Source organism: Phytophthora cinnamomi (assembly GCF_018691715.1).
Source record: "Phytophthora cinnamomi strain GKB4 chromosome Unknown Contig111, whole genome shotgun sequence".
Taxonomy (NCBI): Eukaryota; Oomycota; class Peronosporomycetes; order Peronosporales; family Peronosporaceae; genus Phytophthora; species Phytophthora cinnamomi.
In genome coordinates this window covers 249,239-262,627 of record NW_027151044.1, presented here as the reverse complement: position 1 = coordinate 262,627, position 13,389 = coordinate 249,239, and the positions used below count along the sequence as shown (strand labels likewise).

The 13,389-nt window shown below is 58.9% G+C and overlaps 6 protein-coding genes across 6 annotated transcripts; 1 reads left to right on the top strand and 5 right to left on the bottom strand.

The window, feature by feature from the left end:
• Positions 1-222: 222 nt before the first annotated feature.
• On the bottom strand, positions 223-1,887 carry IUM83_15734 (STE/STE11 protein kinase; the record flags this gene model as incomplete). The annotated part of the gene is made up of 5 exons (XM_067940571.1): positions 223-227; positions 302-338; positions 652-768; positions 845-1,547; positions 1,613-1,887. The coding sequence occupies 5 exons, from the start codon at positions 1,885-1,887 to the stop codon at positions 223-225; spliced, it is 1,137 nt and encodes a 378-aa protein (XP_067782104.1).
• A 1,059-nt stretch (positions 1,888-2,946) lies between these two features.
• On the bottom strand, positions 2,947-3,999 carry IUM83_15733 (CMGC/CDK protein kinase; the record flags this gene model as incomplete). The annotated part of the gene is made up of 1 exon (XM_067940570.1): positions 2,947-3,999. The coding sequence occupies one exon, from the start codon at positions 3,997-3,999 to the stop codon at positions 2,947-2,949; it is 1,053 nt and encodes a 350-aa protein (XP_067782100.1).
• A 573-nt stretch (positions 4,000-4,572) lies between these two features.
• IUM83_15732 (uncharacterized protein) lies at positions 4,573-4,794 on the top strand (the record flags this gene model as incomplete). Its single annotated transcript, XM_067940569.1, has 1 exon — positions 4,573-4,794. The coding sequence occupies one exon, from the start codon at positions 4,573-4,575 to the stop codon at positions 4,792-4,794; it is 222 nt and encodes a 73-aa protein (XP_067782099.1).
• Positions 4,795-5,323: 529 nt separating this feature from the next.
• On the bottom strand, positions 5,324-5,698 carry IUM83_15731 (uncharacterized protein; the record flags this gene model as incomplete). Its single annotated transcript, XM_067940568.1, has 1 exon — positions 5,324-5,698. The coding sequence occupies one exon, from the start codon at positions 5,696-5,698 to the stop codon at positions 5,324-5,326; it is 375 nt and encodes a 124-aa protein (XP_067782102.1).
• A 1,459-nt stretch (positions 5,699-7,157) lies between these two features.
• Positions 7,158-7,778, bottom strand: IUM83_15730 (GTPase-activating protein GYP5; the record flags this gene model as incomplete). The annotated part of the gene is made up of 1 exon (XM_067940567.1): positions 7,158-7,778. One exon carries the CDS (start codon positions 7,776-7,778, stop codon positions 7,158-7,160), a length of 621 nt encoding a protein of 206 aa, XP_067782101.1.
• Positions 7,779-9,040: 1,262 nt separating this feature from the next.
• Positions 9,041-11,305, bottom strand: IUM83_15729 (sodium:solute symporter; the record flags this gene model as incomplete). Its single annotated transcript, XM_067940566.1, has 4 exons — positions 9,041-9,476; positions 9,630-10,542; positions 10,634-10,746; positions 10,821-11,305. The coding sequence occupies 4 exons, from the start codon at positions 11,303-11,305 to the stop codon at positions 9,041-9,043; spliced, it is 1,947 nt and encodes a 648-aa protein (XP_067782024.1).
• Positions 11,306-13,389: the final 2,084 nt, after the last annotated feature.

The window sequence follows — 13,389 nt, the reverse complement described above, 5'->3', positions numbered from 1 at the left end:
CGATGCGTCGAAGTCTGCTGGGTGAAATCGACAGGGCTTCGAGACCGTTTCCGGTTTTCAGGTCTAGCAGCCGTGGCAGTCGTCGGGACTCCGCGGGCGTCCCGCGTGTTGCAGACGTAATTGGCATCAGGATGCTTGTTGCTGCCGAGCTCGGGAATGGAACGTTTGAGTCCTGGTTGGTGGTGGAGGGTGGGATCGGCCTTTTCATCGGCTCCAGCGGCTTCAACCTGCATGAATTCAAGAAGTTGGAAGCGCGGTGAGCAACTATGACACAAACCGCCGGGTCAACGGACACGTTTACCTAGGAGTCCGAGGAAGTCGGAGTTTAGCAGGAGATGCTGTGTCAGGAGAACCTACAGCGTTCCCTCGAGCGTACTGAAGTGCTGGCGGGTGTGGTGTTCTCTTGTTATCGTCGCGCGGCGACAACGGCTTCAAGTTCACCGCCTTCAATCTACCAGGGCTCTCCATGTGCGATTGCGTTGATGAGTCTTCGTGTGGTTCTGGTTCCGGAGCCAAATCTTTTCCAATACCCGAAGTTGATCTCTTCGGTGTTGACGGTAATGAATGCGAACTTCGCTGGTTGCATTCTGCTGTGGTAGTGGTGGGTTTGCCTTCGCCAAGCCGCTTCACTCGGTGCTTCGAACTTCTCACTTTCATTTTGCTCGAGGTTTCAGTGGCGTTTCGAACAAACGGATGAGCAAGAAGCTGCGAGACTGTTGCACGGTGCTCTGGGTTTCGTTGCAGGCAGAGCTTCAGGAACGAGGCGGTCTAGCCATACCGAAGGTGCAACAGCTCCGTTAGACCTCAGTTTGCCCGCTAAACACCACGCATGTAATCAACGTACCTCTTCAGAAACGTCGGCAGGAATTGTTGGAGTGTTCTCGCTAGACACGATTTGATACATGGCGGTGAGCGGATTGCTGTACTGCTGCCACGGTGAGTGACCAGTGATCATTTCCAACACAGCGCAGCCTAGACTCCACACGTCTGCACGAAACCATCGTTCGTGATCGCCACCGTCCTCCATATTCTGCTGCCGGATTACTTCGGGCGCCATCCAGTGAGGGGTTCCCTTTAGACCCCCAACGAGCGAAGCACAGCCGACGACTTTGAAAGTGCCGAAGTCGCCCAACTTGACGTCTGCACGAGAGCCATCCTCCTCACTGCCATTCGGAGCAGTGAGCAGAATGTTCGCGCACTTAATATCACGGTGTGCGATTCCATTCTGGTGCAAATATTGCAAGGCCTCGCATAACTGCCGAGTGTACCGCTTGACCAGCACCAAAGGTAGAGCGCCAGAACGAGACAAACGTGAACTAAGCGACCCACCAGCCGCATACTCCATGTATATCCGCAGCTCGCTCTGCTTTTTCTCGGTAGCTTGTAAATAGCGCACCAAGTGTCGGTGTCTCAATCGCTTCATGGTCTTGACCTCTCTTTTCACCGCCTCCACCGCAGGAGGAGGCAACTCCCGTGTCCAAATGACCTTCACAGCCACCTCTCGCCCAGTCTTCGTTTCCTCGCATCGGTAGATGGAGCCCTGGGCCCTGCACCACACAACCACGCTTCAACAAACCTTCCTCAATTCGAAAACTCTATTGAACCGACGTACCCCTGGCCGATCTTCTCCTTGCGCACCCACTTCTTCTTCTTCTTGGCGTCAGAGCTGATGTCTCCCGCGCTCGTACTCGAGGAGCTGTTGGCGCTGGGCGTGGGCGACGCGGCCCCAGAAGCCCAGCTGTTGCAGCTGCTACTACCTGGTGAGTGCTCAGGTGACGGCGGGAACATAAGTGAGTATTCATCCTGCGGGAAGTCAAGCGCCAACTCTCCAGGACGACTGCAGCCCAACGGCACGGCCGGCGAGCTGCACCCAGCGGCGTCTTTCATGTTGACTGATGCGCTCTGGGCGGGAGACGAGCGACGTACTAACACGCAGCAGTGGCGGCAGCAACGCGAACGCGTAGAATGTCGTCGAATCCCAAACACAGCCGCTAAATATACCGTTCGCCATCTTCCCATGCGGCGATTGCTGCGACCTTGTTGCAGTTGCACCTCCTAAATAGCTCGTCTACAGGATGACGACCACCGAGATGACCACCGTGGACCAGATGACTCACCCATTGGACCAAATTATAACCCATTTTCATCCAATCCGAGAGCCGCGATGCTAAGCCTCAGGTTTTGTGGTCCTCATTGGCAGAGCGGAGCAGCGACCATGGCCAAGGTACTGCGCGGAATAGGCTCGTATCGGCAGCGTGTGCGCGCGATGAGGAGGAGTCGGGGGCCGACACCGCTATAGCAGCATGATCTACAGCGTCTGGTCTCCCCAATGGCGCCTCTTCTAGCGCAATGCATGACGAATCCGCCGAGTTATGACCCGCCAAATGTAGCGGTGCAGTTGTCGGGGTGCTGACCCACTGCTAATTCGTACGCAGGGAAAAGCCAAGAACGTGGTGATCAAGATGCTGAGTGCGGCTGGCACTGGGTGCGTCCTGTTCTCGGGATTATTGCGGTGCTAGCCATATAAGTTCCATCTTCTGACTCGGCGTGGATGTCTCGTTCTCTTCTGTGCTGCAGCTTCTTCTACACGACGACCAAGAACCCGCGCAATGTCACGAGGAAGCTCTCGCTCCGCAAGGTATTACTAATAATTCGTGGATTTGGGTGCGGCGACGTGGGTTTATTGACGTGCTCGCTGTTGTCGTCTTGCTGCAGTACGACCCGATTGTCCGGCAGCACGTGATTTTTAACGAGACCAAGATCAAGAAGGGATAAGTGCAACGGCTGTCGTCCTGTGCGTCTCGGGTAGATTTATCAGCGCACTGGGGGAAATCGCACGCGTGTCCATTACGGTCGCTGTTTTAGAGATGAGACCTGGTGGCGGGTCGCTTAACGGCAATATGCATCCTCGCTTGTGACACTGACGTGCATTGCAATCGTGTTGGTCTACAAAAGTCGCCGGCCTTTGATCATAAATGTATGGCTGACATCTGACGCCACGACGGCGTCGGTGCCGTCGACAACGGGCGGCCCTACTCGGTCGGGGGCGTCCACAATGATCAGGTCGGAGGGCGCTGCCGGCTCAGGCTTCTCGCGGAAGAACTCGTGCTGGAGCGCCTTGTCCACGGAGATCCGCTTCTTCGGGTTCAGCTGCAGTAATTGCGCCAACAGGTCCACGCCGGCCTCCGACAGCATCGAGAACTGCTCCGCCAGCGGCGTCGGGTTCGTGTCCTTGAATCTTAAGAAAAACGGCAGCTCGCTCGCTTCGTCCCAGCCGTTTTCGGCGGGGGATCCCAACGCAGCGAAGATCTTGCTGAGCTGGTCGATGTCCGAGGACCCGTCGGCCAGCGGGCGGCGCAGCAGCATCTCGGCGAAGATGCAGCCGACGGACCACACGTCCACCTCGAAGCCGTACCGCTCTTCCCCGAAGAAGATCTCGGGCGCGCGGTAGGCCCTGGTCACCACCTGCACGGAACGCTTGGGCTTCTTCTCGTCGCCCGCGTCCTTGCCGTCCTCCACCAGCGTGGCCATGCCGAAGTCCGTGATCTTGGCCACGTGCTGCGTCTTGGACAGCAGCAGGTTGTTGGGCTTGAGGTCGCGGTGCAGCACGCCGCGCGAGTGCAGCTCCTGCACGCCCAGCAGCAGCATCCGCAGGTACGCCTTGACCTGCGCCACGTCCAGCGAGGGCGCGCTCTCCGTGGCGCCGATCAGCGTCTCCAGGTCGCTGTCCATGTACTCGAGCACCAGGAAGAGCTTGTCGTTGCGCTCCACCGCCTCCAGCAGCTGCACCACGTGCGCGGCGCCGCGGCACTTGGCCAGCACGGCGGCCTCATGGCGACCGGCCTGCAGCGGGCCCAGCACCTTCTTGATGGCCACGCGCGCGCGCGAGTCGGCGTGGTACCCGAGATACACGGTGCCGTAGGTGCCGCGCCCGATCTCTGCGTGCTTCTCGTACGCGCCCAGCCGCTTGGGCGCGTCGCTGCCCATCCGGCGCTTCATCGGCCGCTCCACTTTATTGTCGGCTGCGGCTTTTGGCCAATGAGCGCGCGTCTGGGACGAGGAATGAGCGACGACGACGGGTTTCTAAGCTTGGGCCGGAGCCAGTTGAGCCAGAAGCAGGTGTGTGTGCGCCCGTTTGGTGGCGGCCGGCGGGCCTTTGCGTCTGAGTATGGCCCGAGCGAGCGACGCGAGAGGAGGGAAAGAGAGCGCGCGCGCTCGGCTCTTTGGGGTTTCTGCCATTCTCGTTCGCCTGGCCGCCCGCCCGCACATCGCATCGAAGCCGCTGACCGGCAGACGCCCACACACACAGCGAAGCCCGAGAGGATGCAGCCGACGAAGACGACGACGACCCCCGCCAAGTGCGTGCGCTGGTCCACCGTGACCGTGTACGAGTTCGGCGTGGCGCTGGGCGGCAGCGCCGTGCCCCGCCGCGGCGGCCCGTCCATCGGCCTGGCGCGCACGCCGCAGCAGGTCTGGAGCGCCTCGCTGGACAAGGTGCGGCGCTGCGGGGACCTGGCGCTCGCGCGGCCCGGCGCCTCCGCGGAGGACCAAGCCGAAGCGGAGGACGCCGAGCTGAAGAGGAGAGAGGTGGACGCAGACGCCCGCAAGGAGCAGCGCAAGCGCCGCGTGCAGCGCGCACGCCGGGTGCGCTGGCTCAAGCCGCTGGAGCGCATCACGATGCTGACCAAGGCCGGCTGCAGCGAGGAGCGCATCTACCGCATGATGATGGAGAGCTCCGACATCGCCATGTCCAGGAGGCTCTGCGTCTCGATGCAGCGCCAAGTGGCCGCGTGAAGAGCCCTCGAGGCGGGAAGAGGGGCCGGGAGCAGAGCAGAACAGACCAGCTCAGCGTTGGAAGTGTTACCACGTCCGGCCGCGAGGACTAAGGTGACTGACGCGAAGCCTCCTGCCTGTTGCTGCAGCGCGCTCCCAATAGACCAGAAGCGAGTAGAGTATGACAATGAACGACTATTTACTGTGTACGAAGGTGTGCAGCCCTGCCATGCTGGCAACCAGCGCCGTGCCATGCATGATAGGACTCGACGGATCCAACCTTCTCGATTCAAGCTATCGTGTCGGCCTCTGGAGTTGCAGTTCGATACCTCGTGATTCGTCATTCGAGTGAAGCGTGAAAACCACCGCAGGAACACACTGCCGGGGCAAGTCAAGGCTGACGTGCAAACCGAGCTAGCTGCTCTAGAGCTCCTTCATTACGATCTAATAAATTAAACTTGTTGATACCATCTCCAATTCCTCTTCTGCAACTTGTCCTTGGACTCGTGTTGTAGGCTACATATTGCCCCCTGGGTCGACTGCACGCAACTCAAATCGCGAGCGAGGCCGCGCGCAGACACAGCCGCCGCGACTGGGCGATGCTGGAGGACTCCATGAGCATGCGGTAGATGCGCTCCTCGCTGTAGCCCGCCTTCTGCAGCATCGTCACGCGCTCCAGCGGCTTGAGCCAGCGCACGCGCCTGCGATGTTTTCGAGCGGCAGTTGTCCTGGGCCCCTGCACCTCCGGCGTCGAGTCCCCGTCCGCCAGCTCGCTCTGCGCCGCGTCCACCGACGTCCTCCACACACACCGTGGTGTTTTGGCTAGCCCCACGGCCGGCCCGCCGCGGCGAGGCACGGCGCTGCCGCCGATGCCCACGCCAAACTCGTACACCGTCACGGTGGACCAGCGCACGCTCTTGCTCATGATCGTCTGCGTCTGCCGGGAAGCGGGGAATGAACGGCCGGTGGCAGGAGGCGCTTGCGGCTCGGCGGCTCCATGCAGTCAGCGGCCGGCCAGGCAGCCAGCCAGCCGCGCAAGCGAGCGAGCGGCCCGCGCCGTCCGTGCCCCACCCGCCACTCGCTCGCCAGTCTACCTCGCCGCCATGAGGTGGATCTGGTGGATCTGCTCCGCTGCGCCGTCCCCTTACAAACACCAAGTGACTCGTCCGCCAGAGCCTTCAAGGTCGGTCCGCCCGCCAGCGGACGTATCGCGTAATCCGAATTCTGAATACCAGTGCAGAGCCGCGGCGTCCAGGCTCGAGCCTCGAGGTCAAAAGGCAGCAGCTTGCTTCTGAGCAAGATGTGCGAAGCGCTCCTGCCTGCAGCGAATGAAGCAATGAACTCGAGGTTACATGGGATTGATAGCGGGGCTACGTAAGATCAGCAGCGAGGAGGAGCTGCCTCCGCGACATCGCTGCGGGTCGCCGACTTGCCGACTTGCCAGCTCATCCCGTGAGATCACATCTGCAGCGTGATGCCGGTTCCCCAGCTGGCGTCGTGCTCGAAAGCGAGGCGAGGCGGGCCGCTATCGGCACTGTCCGGCCGGCTGGTGTCAAATGCCTCGGTGGTGCATAGAGGCGCGGGGCCGCGCTCGCTTGCTGGCCTGCCGCAGGAAACCAAGCGGAGCCCGCACACTGCAGGGCTTAGCGGTAGATCAAGCTCCAACTACCTCTCTGCGTTGGTCGCGAAGGCGGCAGCGTGCATCGCGTTGAGCGGAGCCCAATGCTCGGCCATAGATCGTCAAATTTTGGCGCTTCACCCTCACTTTACAGACGTACAAGTCGCTAAAAAGGACGAAATGCCGTCCACTCCCTGAGTATAGCGACTCGCGAGCCGAAATTAGAACCCTCCCCTACTTCAAGCCCGGCGAAATGAAAACGCGACTTACGCGAAGCGTCTTTGAGCGCCGTCGCCGTTGCTAGAAGATCTACCCTACAAGGCAAACGCCTGCACTGCAAGTACAAGCTCGTTATTCTTGGCTCAACCGAGGAGAGGCAGCAAATGCGTGGCCGACGAACTGAATGAGACGAATAAGGTCCTGGTGGCGACTGGATACTGAGAGTGTCCGGTGGCAGCGACGCTGGGCTGGGTGGCTGGCTGCATGGGCCGCTTGACTTCAAGCGTGTCGCACTGGCGAGGTGGCAATGGTCATGGCATAGACACTAACTCGATGGGGGTAATGGTTCATGCATATATTGGTAGCGATATCCTATAACGTAATAAAGATCAAATAACTTAAGCTCTACGATCAGCGCCACCATGGGGACGGACGTTGGCTGCCCTTCGACCGGGCGCGCTGTATGTGCAAAACGAAACACGGACACCCATGCCGTCTCACTTGTAGTCGCAGGGAGCACTGGGTTGGCTTGCGTCGGCTGCTTGGCTTACACGTAGTTGACCGGGATCATGCGCGGTCGGTCCAGGACCGCAGAGGAGCACGGGCGGGGAGACTCCACCGTACGCTGCTTTTTGGCCGCTTTCCGCTCGGCGATATCCTCGACAAGCGTTCTCCGGCGCGAGCAATTGATGATGTTGGCCTCGCGCGAGAAGCGCAGGATCATGCCCTCGCTCACGCCCGCGCCCTGCAGCAGCCGCACGCGCTCCTCGGGCGTGAAGCGGTGCACGCCCTCGACGCACTCGGCCATCTGCCCCACCTTGGTGGTCCAGGTGAACTCGGGCTTGTCGCTCAGGCCGATGGAGGGGCCGCCCTTGCCGGGCACCGAGCTGCCGCCCAGCCCCACGCCGAACTCGTGGACGGTGATGGTGGACCAGCGCAGACGCTTCTTCGTCTTCTTGGGGGACGCCTCGCAGTCGCTCGCGACGGAAGAGCTGCGCTGGCGCTTCTTGCGTCGCTCGGGTGAGGCAGGCGCAGGGACGACCGTGGTGGTGGTAGTGGACCCACCAGTGGAGGAGCTCTTGGGGGTCTGGAGCTGCTGCTGCTGCTGCTGCTGCTGCGCGGAGACGTCGTCCCCTGCGCAGGCGTCTGATGCGTCCTTGGGGGCCATGGCTCACGGTGGGAGGCAATGTAGCGAGGTGAAGTGGTGCAGGGGTGGTGAGCTGCGTTGTGCTGTACAGCTCGCTTTGTGGTCGGTCCGCGCTTCGGGTTGTGCTGCGCCGCTGGCTGTTTTGACTCTGGTTTGTTTTGGGATGTGACCCCCGCAGTATCTGGTGCAGTGGACGAGCGGGCCCGTCTGACGCGCGCAGTGACAGCAGTCGTCCACTGAGCGGACGGCCCCCTACCCGCCACCGACCGAGGTTACACAGCCACTACCCGCACCACCAACCCGCGCAAAGTGGGACTTCGACTGGCACTCACTGCTGCAGTGGCTTGCGAGCCAAGAGCGCGCTGGGCCCCGCGCGCCACCAGCACGACGCATTCAGGCTCTATGGAGAAAGACCGTGTATATGCTTGTGCATTGGGCGTTGCTACCTACTTGTAGAGCGGTGATGCAGGCGGCGCGAATAGCGTTGATGAGCATGCCCAGTTCCTCAGATGGGTACACTGTACCGGTTCAAGTTCGCTGGTCGCTCGTTTCTTTGTGGAGCCAGAGCTGCTTGGCGCAAGTCAGCGCGCAGTGCGCTGCAGACTTGCTGTTGTACTTGCTGCTGCCGCCGGTGGGCATCCAGGCAGAGGGATGGAATGGCAAGTGCCCTTCCTCATTGTCGCCGCCTCCGGGCTTGGAGCACGTGGTTGCCGCTGGGCTCATACACGTCCACTGGATTGACTGGCAATCGACCCCGAACTGTCTTTTCGAGGTCCGATCGTAAGATCGGCGACAGCAGCAGCAGCAGCAGCAGCAGCGATGCTCGCCACGCACGACGCTCGCCTTTCGGGCGGTTAATTACACACCGCTTGGCCCTCGCCAATATATCGTCCGCCATGCTGAACGCTGCACCGCAACGTACACTGGAACCGCGTTACTGCGCTTGTGCATCGTCTTAGTCAGGGCAGTTCATCGATGGCTGCGCACACGCGCAACCGCCCGCAGCAGATACTTTCACTTTGCAGCGAGCCAGCGCGATCAGGAGCGGCACGCGTGCGAGGCTAAAACGTTTTCCAACACCCGACAAACTGCCGTCGCACGTCGTGCTGCGGTTGTCTGTCATCGACTCGAATGAAATGCTGGTAAATGCTACCCACATGATGTGGTTGTCGATCGTAAAAGTATCCAACCTTCAATTCTTACCATTGACACCATAAAATGCACAATGTAGACTAGTCTACTGGCCGCGCGCTCTAAGTGCACCAAGTTTGTATGCAGCAATCCTACGCGGGGCCGAGCAGTGAAGCGTTCAAATCCTCCTTGCGGAGACCGACGGGGCGGTCTTTCAACTTCACGTACCACTTGAAGTAGATCAGAGGCATCGTGACGACTAGGATGGCTGCAAGCATGAGGCTCTGTGTCCACGCCTTGGTCACCACGCTCACTGCGAGGATGTACAGCGCCAATTGCGCGATGACGATTAGACCCGTGCACGCCTGGTCGGTATGATTCTCTGAGTCGATCTCGGAGATGACCTCTTGTGTGAAGCAAATGTGCTTGATCTTGTGCCAGGCACCCGGCGGCCGAGCGAAGCGGTAAAATCGCCGGAGTACCTTATCCGGTTCAGGTCGTGTCAGGAGGCAAACGATAATCGAGATGGCCCCAGATATCGACGACGTGATCGCGAAAGCCCGGAATTCTTCCAGCAACGGCGCAAAGCTGTACACATCGAAGTAGCACCTCCACATATAAGTGACCAAATCTCACAAGTGTCACCCTCAAACAATAACGTACATGAATATGGCAATGGCCGCGATATATCCCGATCCGATTCCAAGCAAGCAGCTGTACGCGTTGAAGCGCGACCAGTACCAGGAAAAGAAGAATGGCCAAATGAGCCCGCCAGCCATAGCGATGGTCATGAAGCCCCAAATGCGATTTATCGTGCTCACGTCTAGCGAAAGGAACAGGCCAGCAAGCATCACAAACGCGGACGATAGCCGCGCGTGCCACAGCAGTTGCCGCTCGGACGCCTTTGGGTTAATGAGCGACTGGTAGATATCCACTGTCCAGTACGACGACGAGCTGTTAATGGTTGTATCAAACGTAGTTAGCGCTGCGGCTAGCAGTGATGCCAACACGAACCCCTTAGCACCGACGGGCAACACCTTGTTAATCACAATCGGCACCACACGCTCCGGATCAACAACCACACCGACATGCTGGATGGAGTAGTGGATACCCATCACAGCAATGCCACCGCTGAAGGCCCAGCGCAAACTCAGGAGCACCATAGCCAAAAATGTCTGCGACCGCACTTCACGCTCCGACTTAGTCGCGAGCACAGTTTGAAGTCCAGAACCACCGGGCCCCGACGCCGACCGCATAATTTGCAACAATGAGTATGAGGCTAGGATGAGCCCAAACGAGTTGTACATGGAGTAGGACGCCTCGTCGGGCAAGCCCAGTGAGCTTGGAGGCACAGCAGAAATCCAGGCAGATCGCGTGGTGTTCACCTCAATGTAATCCGGTTCATCCCGCACCGATTTTAGCGGTAAGAACACCGAGAACTGGTCTGGGAGCTGCACCATAAAACCCATAATCGCGACAATAACGAACGATGTGAAAATGAACAGGCTCTGGTACACGTCGGTATACACGACGGTGGAGTAGCCTGACGCGATAGTGTACAGCATCGCTACCGCCATTAGCAACGCCGCCGCCCAGAACTCCGACGGCAACCCACCCCATTCTGGCAGCTTGACAAACTCTGTGAAGAATTTCCCTGTTGCCACCGCACAACACACATTTTTCCCGAATGAATATTCACATCAGCTCAATATGAAATCATGACCTAGGGTTGTAGAGCTTCCTACCTCCACCCACAGCAAAGTAAGTAGTGGCGAGAACTCCACTCGTCAATGACGTGACAGCGATTGTAGTTCGTAGCAGTACCGCGTCCAGGCGACTCCCGAACCGGAATTTGATCCTTTACATGAAGAGCCACAAAAAAGTCAAGACAGTACCCTCGTCTTTCTACCATCGACTTCTCATGCAACGCACCACTCCCCCCTCGTCTTGACCGGGCATCGACGCGACAGCTTGCCTGTGTAGGCTAGCTGGAAGGCCAGGAACAGGCACAACCCGCCGCGGATCTCGATGTACATGCCCTTGACGCCCAGCGCGTAAACCAGTGCCGTGTTGATCATGGTGCCGGATATGTCGATGTACGAGCTCACGTCGGCCACCGCTAGCGCGTACCAGGGGATACGACGTCCCCCGAGGTAATATTCCTCCAGGACGTGGTCGTTCTTGGCTGGCTTGTGGTTGTGGGAAGCGTCGAGGCGTGTGGGGTCCCGCGCTCCGGCGTCCTTTAGTGCCTGGTGGTGCAGACGCGTCACTCGAAGTCGTTCGCGCGCGCGCTGCTCCTTAAAGGTGAAGAACAGCCCCACGACCAGCACGGAGGCCAGGTAGGCGACGCAGAGCGCCAGGTCCAGCGTGCCGAGCTCCACCACCACGGGGGCCGTGGCGGCTCCCCAGATCTCCATTGGTGCGATGAATCAGGGGATACACGACGTAACCGGGTTACACCGTTTGGTTACAGATGGCGTTGTGAATTGATTGCCGCAAATGAATGATTACGCGAGCGGAATGCTTAGTCCGAGTGGGGCCTTGAAGTTGTGCTTGAAGTTGGAGGGCACGTTTTTTTAATTCAGTTTTTGCTTCCGAGCGCATAACTGTCTGGGCAATTGCATGAATGAGTAAGCGCTACGTGACTTGTCTTCACGCGGACGGTGCTCGATCAAGGTGGTGCAGATCGACTTTTTTCTCCAATCGTTGACGAAAGAACAGTTACGGCCCCGTTGGTGTTCCCGACGCCTATAGCATTTGCAGAATAGGTAGCTGAGCATGGCGGAGCTCTTCACGCTAGGGGTCACTCCGCGACATACATGTACCTTCGTGAGTATGTGTGTACTAGGTCTCACGGTTGATCTCCCAAAACGCCGGGTTCAAAGCATTAACGGGTCGTCATTCAGGATCATATAGCCTGCGAACCCGATAAGAGCTGCATCCACCATAGCGACTGTTGTCCCATATGCCTGTTCATCGGGATTCATTCGGGGAAAGGTTTCCCCAGATACTCGCTGCTTCCATGAAATTAGACCAGCCGGTTATAAGCATGACTGACAGAAGTCGGCCCCGTACACCGATTCGATGTCGCTATGGCGTGCAGAAGGTCGGGGTCCTGATCAAGCCGCATGTGTTAAAAAAACACCCGCGCTCAAACGCATGCGAAAGTTGCTGTAAATTGGATACGCTCAACAATTTGGAGCGTACCCCCTGGGGGTACGTAGGGGGTACGCCTACAAAACCCTGTGACGTGTGCAATCCTAGCGTTTGTAAGTGGACGGCAAGTCGCTCAAGATGAGATGCGGAACAAAGACGACGACGAGAAGCCCGGCACGCAGGAATTTTGTGCGAGCCAATGCGCGGTTGGCTGCACAAGCGAGTCGCAGCGCGCTCGCCTTCCTTCTCTGCCGTTGCTGCACCGAGGTGCTGGCGCCTGCACCTCGAAGCAGTAGTGATCCACTTCCTAAGCTACATGTAGACGGACGTTAAACTCTGCAATAAATCGTAAGCGGCGACTAAGCCGGTGTGGTGAGGTGTGGCCAAGGTGACTGCGCCCATCGCAAGCAAGAGCAACCGCCGTGTGGGCAGAACTCGAGGAAACGTTTGAAGTCGTTTCGGAGCGCAGGATAGAGCGCGAGGAAGTGAAGAGCATGTCTGCACTCGCCAGCGCCACCGACGTCAAAGAGAGCAACGTAGCTCCGGCAGTTCTTGCAGCCCACGTGCATTGCATTGAGGCCGACCAGTCTGTCTCGCCTCTGACCCCCCATCCAGTGCTGCGAAAATGCTTTGCAATGCTTCAAGTGTGGTCCACACCGCGTACGTCACCGTAGCGGGTCATCGTCCGCCGACAGCGACGGCGTTGGCGGCGCTACGAGCAGGCGAAAGTTCCTGGTCGCGTCTGCTTCGTTCAGCGCGGGCGAACGGAGACCAATCGGGCGATGCATCGTGCCGTTGCACCTGCACGCACCCCGCTGCTGCTGCTTGTGTCTGCAGCGTCCGGGTGGTTAAACTCAGGATCCGAGCGACGAGACAAGCGCCTGGGGATTGGAAGGGCTGGGGCTGCAAACGCCTTCTGCTACCGCTAGCCACGACCGCCTCTGGAAGGCCACCGGTCGAGTTGCATGGGGTTCAGCGAGTTAGTACTGCAGACAGACTCTGCCCTGATCTCTCTTCTGCAGTCCTCCAGCTCCGAAGTGTGCTTTTTTGATTCCTCCGCAGCAGCCTTTGCCTTCTGCACGGGCGACTGCAGCAACATTGTCCATCGCTCGCCAATGGAAAAGAGAACCGCTCTTCTTCAATCTGCTAGCGTACTAGTAGTTGCACTAGGCCCATGGCTGCAACAACGCTCGGTAATTATAGTGATAGCACATTGAGTAGCTAAGTGCAACCACCAACATGGTACGCCGATCACCTTGTCGACGGAGACACAGCAACGGATAAGCTCAGCGAGTTTGTTGCATTAATGAATAAAAATGTGGCGGCGCACGTGCGCCTCGGTGCT